This window comes from Pseudophryne corroboree, chromosome 1, assembly GCF_028390025.1.
Source record: "Pseudophryne corroboree isolate aPseCor3 chromosome 1, aPseCor3.hap2, whole genome shotgun sequence".
Classification (NCBI taxonomy): Eukaryota; Metazoa; Chordata; class Amphibia; order Anura; family Myobatrachidae; genus Pseudophryne; species Pseudophryne corroboree.
In genome coordinates this window covers 279,537,220-279,549,848 of record NC_086444.1, presented here as the reverse complement: position 1 = coordinate 279,549,848, position 12,629 = coordinate 279,537,220, and the positions used below count along the sequence as shown (strand labels likewise).

Below are 12,629 nucleotides of genomic sequence, written 5' to 3'. Positions count from 1 at the left end.
TCATTATAAAAGTGGAGAGATCTCATATGTACTGTATGAACAGTGTAAATTCTATTTTTTGTCTCACAGTGACTCATCTCAAGCTCAAATCAGAGAACCATTAATTAATGAGGATCGAGGGAGTAACAAGAGCATCACACAAAGACCAAAAAGGTTGGGTATTTGGTGTAATCAACATAGTATACAATGTACCACAGGATAAGTGTTCCTGTCAGTGAGTTAAATCCATAATAGAGGCTTTGTTTATGTTGCAGAATAACATGTATTTTGTATATGCAATAGGTTTCATTAATATCTTTCTGAAAGTAACATTTAGAAAGTCATGATTTGCTATAATACTATGGCATACTGACAGGATTCAGTATGAAATCCCGACAGCTGGAATACCGTCGGCGAGCGCAGCATGTCCCCTCGCGGGCACCCTGTGCTTGCCACACTTTGGGCCCGGTGGTGACCTTCGGTCACCACAGGGTTATATTCCTCCTTGGATGGTGGCGTGGACCACCACCCGAGTGGGGATTATGACCGCCGGTATTTCACCAGGTGTCGGGATTCCGGCGTCGGAATCCTGACGGACGGGATCCCGACTGCCGGCAAAATAAATGCCTCCCTACTGACAAACAATGATCAATGCAAAAATTGACGAAACATTGAAGTACCCATGTTTTTTTTTTTTGCAATAAGTTTGTGGTTTAATGTCTGTAAAAAAGTGAATAGGTGATATAACTGTGCATTGACTATATGGATAAAATTAGAGTAAAGGTTCATACACACGGTGAGATTCGGGCTATGCCCGATTCTCACTATGCGACATGGACTGTGGTCGGTATCGTAAGCAAAGATGGCTGTGCTTGCGATACTGATTTTTTTCTAAGTGCCAATTTTGACTATCTTTTATACGAGAGAGTCAAAATTGACTTGCCTGCACAGTCTATTTTTGCTTGCGATTACGATCCCGCGAGACTGCGCATCGTCATCGCAAGCTGTGTACACACGGTGCAATATGCACTAACTTTCCTTACGATTTTGACTATATAGTCAAAATCGTAAGAAAAGTTAAATGCAAATCGCACCATGGGGGTAATTCCAAGTTGATCGCAGCAGGATTTTTGATAGCAATTGGGCAAAACCATGTGCACTGCAGGGGAGGCAGATATAACATGTGCAGAAAGAGTTAGATTTGGGTGGGTTATTTTATTTCTGTGCAGGATAAATACTGGCTGCTTTATTTTTACACTGCAAATTAGATTGCAGATTGAACACACCCCACCCCAATCTAACTCTCTCTGCACATGTTATATCTGCCTCCCCTGCAGTGCACATGGTTTTGCCCAATTGCTATCAAAAATCCTGCTGCGATCAACTTGGAATTACCCCCCATGTGTATACAGCTTAACTGCATTTTTTGTGATCTGATGATGCATGAAAGTAGAAAGAGAGAAAATCACCAGTCATCATTTATACAACTACAGTAGTTGGGCACTTCTTCCATATTGAGTGAAAGCTGTTATTTTACCATTACAGTTCTCCTGCATCAGCCTTGTCCCCTACAAGTCTCTTCATTAGGCAGAAAATGAACTTGTGTTCTGAGATGAGGGAGAAGTTTTTTGAGGTAGCGGATGAAGCAGATGTCTACTTACATGATAAGGTGGAGGCATTGGAGAGGCAAGTATAATACCTCATAATGCACAGTAGGCCTATGCTAAGTGGTCATCTAGTACTGTGTTAACACTCGCTAATTAACTTGTGTTCCCTCTCTGGGGATGATTCAGACCTGATTGCTAGGCTGCTAAAATTGTAGCCTTGTGATCAGGGCCGTAACTACGTGTGTGCCAAGTGGGCCTGGCACACAGCGCAGTTACCCAAAGGGCACACGGCCAGCGGCATGTAATGAGTCAAATTTACTCATTACATACCGCCTCTGCTGTGTGCGCCGCCGCCGCGCTGTGGAGGAGAGAGCAGCGCCGGAGGATGGAGGGGGACTGGAGCCGCAGCAGCGCTATTTCATTGGTAGTAAGCGCCGCTGCAGCTGTCCCCTCTCCTTCCGTATTGGCTGCCCGGCACTGCTGTGGATGCTGGGATGCGGTTCCTCCATCCCAGCATCCACAGCAGCGCTGGGCAGCCAATATGGAAGGAGAGGGGACAGCTGCAGCGGCGCTTACTACCAATGAAATAGCGCTGCTGCGGCTCCAGTCCCCTTCCCTCCTCCTCCTTGTCCGATGCCTGCACCGAGGGAGCTGCCAGCACGAGGAGCCTGTCAGCGGGGAGATGGTAAGTATATCTCTCTTTCTCTCTCTCTCTCTCTCTCTCAGGGGCACACCGTCTGCCATAATGTGTAAAAAGGGGGACTGGCTGCCGCAATGTGTAAAAAGGGGTACACCGTCTGCCGTAATATGTAAAAAGGGGGCCTGGCTGCCGCAATGTGTAAAAAGGGGGACTGGGTGCCGTAATGTGTAAAAAGGGGGACTGGCTGCCGCAATGTGTAAAAAGGGGGACTGGCTGCCGCAATGTGTAAAAAGGGGGACACCGTCTGCCATAATATGTAAAAAGGGGGCCTGGCTGCCGCAATGTGTAAAAAGGGGGACTGGCTGCCGTAATGTGTAAAAAGGGGGACTGGCTGCCGCAATGTGTAAAAAGGGGGACACCGTCTGCCGTAATATGTAAAAAGGGGGCCTGGCTGCCGCAATGTGTAAAAAGGGGGACTGGCTGCCGTAATGTGTAAAAAGGGGGACTGGCTGCCGCAATGTGTAAAAAGGGGTACACCGTCTGCCGTAATATGTAAAAAGGGGGCCTGGCTGCTGCAATGTGTAAAAAGGGGGACTGTCTGCTGTAATGTGTAAAAAAGGAGATGCTGTCTGCCGTAATGTGTATAAAGGGGACGCTGTCTGCCGTAATGTGTATAAAGGGGACGCTGTCTGCCATAATGTGTAAAAAGGGGGATGCTGTCTGCTGTAATGTGTAAAAGGGGCTCTACCTGGTGTAGTGGCGCTACTGTGCAGCGTAATTTGAATAATGGAGACTACTGTGCACCGTAGTATAAATTGGTATTATTTTGTGGCCACACCCCTTCCCCATGAAGCCACACCCCTATATATTTTTTGCGCTCCTACGGCGCGCACTGCCCCTATCTTACATGGGGGGGCACCAATATCGTTTCTTGCACACAGCGCTAAAATGCCTAGTTACGGCACTGCTTGTGATCAGATAGTTGCCGCCCAAGGGGAGTGTATATTCGTTGTGTTAGTGTACCCCGAGCTGCTAAAAAAAACCTCAGGCAGCGGACAGCTGCAAATCCATTCGCACCTGACTCACCAGTGAATGGTTTTTACCAGTGTGTGCAGTCTGTGTGCAACCCAGGACTTACTCCGACAGTGCGATCAGAAGGGGCTGATCGCGGCCGGAGCTGGCATCACACACCCTCCCTGAAAACGCTTGGGCACGCCTGCGTTTTCCCTGACACTCCCAGAAAATGGTCAGTTACCACCCACAAACGGCTTCATCCTGTCAATCAGCATGTGAATGGCTGTGCAATTCGAACTTTCGCACCAGCTGATCAGCGATACCTGTTGTTTGGAGATGCGCGTGCACATTGTGGTGCATACGCATGCGCAGTTAATGCCTGATCGCCCGCTGTGCGAAAACGCACAGCAGCGATCAGGTCTGAATCAGGCCCTCTGTTAAGAAGATGATATGCAACACTCAACATCTTATTACTATTTGTCTCTGCTTAGTTAACTACATTTTGTCTTAATTAATATATACTCTACAAATGTATCTGCAGTACCTGCTTGTATTCTAGTCCTCCTAGCACTATTAGATGCAGTGCTTGTTATATATTATATTCCATGTTTATTGTGATAACCATTTGCTTCCCTGTTAGGCGACGTCAAGAATTAAACACCCAGAAATATCGATCCTTGGGCACAATTACTAACTTCCGTCAAGATCTGGAGAAAATTAGAAAAGCTTACCACCATGTAAAAGAGGACAAGGTGTACACAGACACTAATAATTGGTGAGAATTAAGGCCAGCATTTTTTCAATTTTGCTTCTCTTCCAGAAAGTTAAAGATTGTTAATCTGTTATATTTTTATAGAGGTTTTAGGTATTATTGTTATGTAAACCCCTAAACAGTACTCATAACTATAACAATGCTCACTATTTTAGACATATGACACAACTTACAGTCAGTGGCATAAACATGAATCTTGCTCCATTCTGGCAAAAAAAGTTTCTGGCAGCCCCCCCCCCCCCTCCCGCCTCCATTAGAATATGAAAAGTAAACAATTTTATGCGCGCCATAAACGCATGCGCTTCGAACATGCACGCTCCAAAAAAGCGGTGTGGCCTCACTTCAAGGGGTGTGGCGTTGCAGGAAAAGACTACCTTATACCCCAGACATTGGCCACCACTGGAAAAAAAATCCTGATTCACGCCCTTTACATTATTTGTCATTTTTCCTTCTTATGGTAATGCCCCTTACACATTATGCCACACCGCAATGCTCTTTACACATTCTGCCACACACCGCAATGCTCTTTACACATTCTGCCACACACCGCAGTGCTCTTTACACTTTCTGCTACACACCACAATGCCCCTTACACATTATACCACACACTGTAATGCCCGGGACCAGGGCCTGCCTGCCGCATACGTGGGGAACTCGGATGCGTAGAACGCCAGACTCAGGAAGGCGCTGCTGCAGACAGTGAGCGATCGCCCGTCACTCACTCTCTACAGCGCCGCGGCCGCCCGCCGACCCGCCCAATCTGGACACAGACTTCTGTCTGATAGTTCAGCTGTACATACTTCCGGCTACCGTGATGCCAGGGAACAGGGGGAGGCGGGAGACATTCAGTGCAGCATGTGGTGACGAGGGGGAGCTGGTCTGGAGCTGCACTATAACAGAGGTAAGAACTGAGATACATGCCTCTGCATGGCTGCCAGCTCCCCCTGTATACTGTGTGTGTATGTGTGCCCCTGTGTGTATCAGTGTGCCCATATACAATCTGTGTCAGTGTGTGTGTGTGTGTGTGTGTGTGTGCGTGTGTGTGTGTGTATCAGTGTGCCCTTGGGACCTGTACAGTGTGTGTGTGTGTGTGTGTGTGTGTGTGTGTGTGTGTGTGTGTGTGTGTGTGTGTGTGTCAGTGTGCCCATATAATCTTTATATATGTCAGTGTGCTCCTGGTCCCTGTGTCTGTGTGTGTGCGTGTTTGTGTCAGTGTTTCCCTCTACAATCCATGTATGTGTGCACTAGCAGATCTAGGGATGGGGGATTCCCCCTTTTGTTTCTGGCATTTTTATTTGAAACAGAGAGCAGCAGTGATGGAAGTAGCGATACACTGTAGCCGGCTGAGGGCCTTAACAAAGTAGGAGGAGACGGTCCGTAGCCGGAGTATGGGAGGAGTGCTTAGGGAAACGAACGGCTCACTCGCTGCAGGTCAGAGAAGCCCCCCCCCTTCTTTTCTCTCTCTCCCTTTCTCTCTCTCTCTCTCCCTTTCTCTTCCCTCGCTCTCCCTCCCCCTCTCTCCCCCTCACCTTTCTCTCTCTCTCTCCCTATCCCCTGTCTCTCTCCCTCCCCCTCTCTCTCTTCCCTCTTTCCCTCCTTTTCCCACTCTCTGTCCTTTCAGCTCTCAGGTTAAAAGCCCTTGATTTTTTTCTGCCTGTCTCCGCCACTAATACTTTTACCTTCATTGCCAATATTTACTGTATGCCATTTATAAATTAGTCTAATTCATCTAGTGCTCTGTCTGAATAATATGTATAAACAAGTTTCTAAGCATTCTTATTTAACTCTAGTCAGTGGTGGTTCTAGGGGTGGGTAACATGTAATGTGTAAACTATGCAATGGGAGAGGACAGAAGGCTCTTGTGTGGGCGCACTCTTAAATGAAAAACAATAGAAAAATTTTTTATTTTGGAAGTATTAAAGAGAATATTTTAAGATATAACTTTTATTAATAAAGTTAAAACAAGATGAACTTCCCACAAATCTTGAAACATAACCGGAGATTCTTGAGGAATAAAAAATGTCCTGGTCTCTTAAATCGTAAGAGTATGGAAAGGGTTGTAGACATGGAGTAGTCATACCCCCATTTCCCCTGACCAGTACAGTAATTCTGTATTAATGGAACCGGGGGTTTTTTGTCACAACACAGTTTCAAAATAATTAGGCTAAGACTAGCTGGAATGGTAATCAGTGGTCACCACTCAAGGAATTATACACCTGAGTATTAACAGCATGCCATGGCCCTATTTGCGGGCAGGAATTGTGAGCAAGAAGTAATGGTCAGTTGATATAGATATTGAAAGTAATAGAGGAAAGAGAAAGTAAAATTAGTGGTGATACTGCTGTTGGTGTGTATTGGTCACATAAGAGCGGAAATTAATTCCTGACCTACCACACCAGGTATTCACAGGCAGTCACCTCTCCTGATACTAACCTGGCCCAACGCTGTTTGGCTTCCAAGATCGGACGAGATCGGGCACTGACAGCGTGGTATGGTCGTAGGGATTTATGTGTACACCAATGAGAGTGCACCTATATAGGAAATTGAAACTGAGAGAAAAGATGATAGGAAAGGGAAATTGCGGATGAGATCAGTACGTGAAAATATGTGGATCTGCTTTCCACGTTAGACCCGGTTTAGGAGATTCCACTGGTGTGGTACTCTATCCCGAGAATCGTGAATGAGAGTCCACGAAAATTGGTGAACACAGATTAAGAAGATATAAGGTTAATATCTGTGATAGAGTAATGCAAAGGTTTAAGCTGTCATTAGGAGGTATACACAATTAGGTGGGGCTGAGCCCAATGACCGACCTCAGACGGTCTTAAGCGTATGAAAGTTATAACCTTAGGCAAGTAATGGTTTTATAGCCCCAAAAGAGTAGATAGACATACACATAAACACAGAAATTGAAAAACTGAAAGAGTAAGCTGTATTGGGTATTGTGACCCGGTACCGGCAGCATAAAACAAACTGCTAGGTGTACTGTACCATGCGAAATGATAGTGTCGATACAAATAATATATCCCTTAAAGATTTGAGACAATAAGAGGTATATGAACTACATATAAATAGACCCAATCTGATGTGAGTAATATACCCCTAATGGGGAAAGCTATATGAGTTAATGTACCCAGTTGTTATGACACAAAAATTGAAATAATTGGTATGCTGCACAGGACAAGACTAAGATCCTGTTGCAGACATACAGAGTCCTAATAGCAAATTGATGAGACTTAAACAGTATGTCCCTGTCCCTATAAGGAAATATCAGAGCAGATAATAAATAAACTGACCAAAACGATTGCTGGCAAAAAACAAATGATTTTGGGTGACTCACAGAATGGCCTCAGGTACAAAGAGGCTGAGTGCTGGCTGGTCTAACGGCAAAGGTCCTTACAATAAGGATAATCTAAGTAATTGGAAGGAGCTTTCCCCATTAGGGGTATATTACTCACATCAGATTGGGTCTATTTATATGTAGTTCATATACCTCTTATTGTCTCAAATCTTTAAGGGATATATTATTTGTATCGACACTATCATTTCGCATGGTACAGTACACCTAGCAGTTTGTTTTATGCTGCCGGTACCGGGTCACAATACCCAATACAGCTTACTCTTTCAGTTTTTCAATTTCTGTGTTTATGTGTATGTCTATCTACTCTTTAGGGGCTATAAAACCATTACTTGCCTAAGGTTATAACTTTCATACGCTTAAGACCGTCTGAGGTCGGTCATTGGGCTCAGCCCCACCTAATTGTGTATACCTCCTAATGACAGCTTAAACCTTTGCATTACTCTATCACAGATATTAACCTTATATCTTCTTAATCTGTGTTCACCAATTTTCGTGGACTCTCATTCACGATTCTCGGGATAGAGTACCACACCAGTGGAATCTCCTAAACCGGGTCTAACGTGGAAAGCAGATCCACATATTTTCACGTACTGATCTCATCCGCAATTTCCCTTTCCTATCATCTTTTCTCTCAGTTTCAATTTCCTATATAGGTGCACTCTCATTGGTGTACACATAAATCCCTACGACCATACCACGCTGTCAGTGCCCGATCTCGTCCGATCTTGGAAGCCAAACAGCGTTGGGCCAGGTTAGTATCAGGAGAGGTGACTGCCTGTGAATACCTGGTGTGGTAGGTCAGGAATTAATTTCCGCTCTTATGTGACCAATACACACCAACAGCAGTATCACCACTAATTTTACTTTCTCTTTCCTCTATTACTTTCAATATCTATATCAACTGACCATTACTTCTTGCTCACAATTCCTGCCCGCAAATAGGGCCATGGCATGCTGTTAATACTCAGGTGTATAATTCCTTGAGTGGTGACCACTGATTACCATTCCAGCTAGTCTTAGCCTAATTATTTTGAAACTGTGTTGTGACAAAAAAAACCCGGTTCCATTAATACAGAATTACTGTACTGGTCAGGGGAAATGGGGGTATGACTACTCCATGTCTACAACCCTTTCCATACTCTTACGATTTAAGAGACCAGGACATTTTTTATTCCTCAAGAATCTCCGGTTATGTTTCAAGATTTGTGGGAAGTTCATCTTGTTTTAACTTTATTAATAAAAGTTATATCTTAAAATATTCTCTTTAATACTTCCAAAATAAATTTTTTTTCTATTGTTTTTCATTTAAGAGTGCGCCCACACAAGAGCCTTCTGTCCTCTCCCATTGCATAGTTTACACACTTCTGGCTCTGGGTGCACCACCAACCAGGACTGTATATTACTGATAACATATATTGTTATCTCCCCATTTAGGGCAATACACTGTCCAATTTTGGTCTTTTCTCTGCTATTTTTCTAAAAATATTGTATGGAATCTAAACCTGTGCCCGATCGCCCCCTGTCTACTAACATGTAATGTGTATAAGGGGCTCTACCATGGCATTATGGGGGTAATTCAGACCTGATCGGTAGGGTGCGTTTTTTGCATCCCTGCGATCAGGTAGTCGAGGGAGTGTATTGTGTGTGTGCAGGTGTGCGATCGCACGTGTAGCAGAACTGCACAAACATCAGTTTGAGCAGTTTCTGCACAGCCCAGGACTTACTAAGCCGATGCGATGATCGGGGCCGGAGCTGACATCAGAAATCCTTCCACAAAACGCTGGGTCCCTCCTGCGTTTTTCCGGACACTCCCTAGAAACGGTCAGTTGCCACCCACAAACGCCCTCTCCCTGTCAGTCTCCTTGCGATCGCCGGTGCGTTCGGAATTTTCACACCATCCCATCGCTAACCGGCGATCCCCGTTGCTGCGGTCCGTCGCGCCTGCGCATTGCGGTGCATACACAAGCGCAGTTCAGACCTGATCGCAGCCTGTGAGAAAACGCACAGCAGCGATCAGGTCTGAATCGGCCCCTATGTGTGAAAGGAGCTCTACTGTGGTGTCCCAAGTATAAGCGGCTCTACTGTGGTGTAACGTGTATAAGGGCTCTACCATAGCATAATGTGTAAAAGGTGCTCTACTGTAGCGTAACATGTATAAGGGGCTCTACTGTGATGTGTAATGTGACTAACAGACACTACTGTGCGGTGTAATGTGAATTGGTTCTATTCTATGACCATGCCCCTTCTCCATGAAACCACGCCCCTATATATTCCACTGTAATGCCCTTTACACATTATGCCACACACTGTAATGCTTGTGACACATTATACCACACTGTAATGCCCCTTACAAATTATGCCACACACCGTAATGCCCGTAACACATTATATCACATGCCGTAATGCCTCTTACAAATTATGCCACACATTGCAATGCCTGTTACGCAATATGCCACACACCGTAATGCCCATGACACATTATGCCACACACTGCAATGCCCCTGACACATTACAGTGTGTGGAATAATGTCTGTGACATATTATGCCACACACCACAATGCCCATGACACGTTATGATCCACACCATCATGCCTATGAGACATAATGCCATACACCACAATGCCCCTGACACATTATTCCACACACCTCAAATCCTGTGATATATTATTCCACACCGTAATGCCTGTGATACCATATACCACACACCGTAATGCCCATTACACATTATGTCCCACAGTAAGGCTTGTAATTACTTTTAAATGACCTGCTCATTGCCAGAAGTTTCATGCTCTGGGTTCCATGCTCGTTGCCAGGGGTTTCATGCTCTGGGTTCCATGCTTGTTGCCAGGAGTTTCATGCTATGGGTTCCACGCTCGTTGCTAGGTGTTTCATGCTGTGGGTGTCATGCTCGTTGCCAGGGGTGTCATGCTCATTGTTAGGGGTGTCATGCTCATTGTTAAGGGTGTCATCTCTGGTTGTCATGCTCTTTGCCAGGCATGTCATGCTCGTTACTAGGGATTTCATGCTCTGGGTGTAATGCTCAATGCCAGGGGTGTAATGCTCATTGCCAAGGGGTTTAATGCTCATTGTCAGGGGTGTCATGGCAGAAGAAGCGGCTTTGCAGAAAGCTGCATCTTTTCCTGGTGATGCCTGCGCTTAGCGGCACTTCTGGATAACAATATAGCACCGTGCTCCCTGTCAGACGCTAGAGGTCAAGTATGACCTCTAGCATCTGTCTCCTTCAATGCGACGGACATTTTTGGAGGGACAGATTAAGCATAATTACATGGGAATCTGCATAAACAGCGCCGGCGCCCCCAAGCGATGGCTGCACGGGGCTGTAGTTATCCCAGTGAATACAGAACTGTATTTTACAATAAAGTTGCTTTTTAAGTTTTAATCTACTATTGCAGGTTTGCAGTCTTGCTATCTAGGATCCCCCCTGTTATGAAGAATAACCAGAAGATCCACAATATCCTGGAAAAGCTTGAAGACTTGGAAGAGAAGCAGTTTGTCAGAATACGTCCAAACGCCTTCCTGAGGGTTCTGGGTGGTCTCCGTAGTTGGGAACTATGTTCCCCTGACATCAGTGTGGCTATAGAGGTGAGAATGGTGTTATCCTATTATACTGTACGTACAGTCCAGTGTTGGCATTGTAACACTGAACACTTCTGGTAATACCCCTTGGCTCTGTGGACAAGATTACGACAGTGACTGGAAGTGAGAATGTCTGTTCTGTTGTTTGAGTCTGCATTCATTTCTAGACAAAATTATAATTTCATTGATAGTCATAAAGTAACACCATGTTCATTCAGTGGTGCCATAATTTATAATCAGTAGACGTTAGAGAAATCTATTGCTAATAATCTGCCATTAATCAACGTTAATTAAGTGTTCTCTTGCATTTGGTTTCTGATTGCAATAATATGAAGTATTGCAAATAGCAAGGAATTAAAAAAAAGGGGGGTTTTAACCACAGCACAGTATATAGCAGTGGTGACTGTATGCATCATACAAAAGCAATGAGTCAATGTATTAAAGAGCATCGTATATGGTTTACAGAATGCAGCTCATGACTTGAGATGACTTTATAATCTGTGTGTAGTAGATTACTGCGCTATGGACTACTCAAGTGCTGTAAATGCACTTTTTTTTACTTTTTAAAAAGAAATTAAGCATATAATAGTCCCACTTAAACTGTTTTTGTCTATGTGCATTGATATTTCACCCACCACCTGACATGATAGGGTGGAGGTGTCCACATACTGTGCTTGTCTACATTTAAATTCTCTCATCTGGGAGAGAGATGCCAATGTAGAAGGGCACAGCAAATTGCCTCATCAAGAACCCAGACCAGCCACTCCCATGGTCATTTGGGCAGGATCCGGAACACTACCAGGTGTGTGGAAGAACTACACAAAATTGGGGTATATGGGTTCTCCCACTGTTAGACCATTTTTCTCTAACGTCCTAGTAAATGCTGGGGACTCCGTAAGGACCATGGGGAATAGACGGGCTCCGCAGGAGACTGGGCACTCTAAGAAAGATTTAGTACTACTGGTGTTCACTGGCTCCTCCCTCTATGCCCCTCCTCCAGACCTCAGTTAGAATCTGTGCCCGGCCAGAGCTGGGTGCTTTTAGTGGGCTCTCCTGAGCTTGCTAATAAGAAAGTATTTTAGTTAGGTTTTTTATTTTCAGAGAGCTTCTGCTGGCAACAGACTCTCTGCTACGAGGGACTGAGGGGAGAGAAGCAAACCTACTAACTGCGGCTAGGTTGCGCTTCTTAGGCTACTGGACACCATTAGCTCCAGAGGGTTCGAACACAGGATCTTAACCTTGGTCGTCCGTTCCCGGAGCCGCGCCGCCGTCCCCCTCGCAGAGCCAGAAGACAGAAGCCGGCAGAAGCAAGAAGACATCGAAATCGGCGGCAGAAGACTCCTGTCTTCACATGAGGTAGCGTACAGCACTGCAGCTGTGCGCCATTGCTCCCACACTAACCCACACACTCCGGTCACTGTAGGGTGCAGGGCGCAGGGGGGGGGCGCCCTAGGCAGCAATTAAGTACCTCCTGGCAAAAGCAGCATATATACAGTTGGACACTGTTATATGCATGAGCCCCCGCAATTATTTTTACACAAATTCGCGGGACAGAAGCCCGCCGCTGAGGGGGCGGGGCCTTCTTCCTCAGCACTCACCAGCGCCATTTTCTCTCCATAGCTCCGCTGAGAGGAAGCTCCCCAGGCTCTCCCCTGCACG

At 45.4% G+C, this 12,629-nt stretch overlaps 1 protein-coding gene and 2 pseudogenes across 3 annotated transcripts in view; 2 read left to right on the top strand and 1 right to left on the bottom strand.

Annotated features, from left to right (window-relative positions):
• The window catches only part of CCDC60 (coiled-coil domain containing 60), a 638,346-nt gene that overhangs the window by 566,041 nt on the left and 59,676 nt on the right, over positions 1 to 12,629 (top strand). For all 3 annotated transcript variants that reach the window (XM_063964309.1, XM_063964308.1, XM_063964307.1), the window contains 4 exons: positions 70 to 153; positions 1,525 to 1,665; positions 3,881 to 4,015; positions 10,787 to 10,976. In XM_063964309.1, the coding sequence (XP_063820379.1) occupies positions 70 to 153; positions 1,525 to 1,665; positions 3,881 to 4,015; positions 10,787 to 10,976 (550 nt within the window). The remainder of the gene's footprint in view (positions 1 to 69; positions 154 to 1,524; positions 1,666 to 3,880; positions 4,016 to 10,786; positions 10,977 to 12,629) is intronic.
• On the bottom strand, positions 6,397 to 6,515 carry LOC134933993 (5S ribosomal RNA; annotated as a pseudogene).
• On the top strand, positions 8,055 to 8,173 carry LOC134933985 (5S ribosomal RNA; annotated as a pseudogene).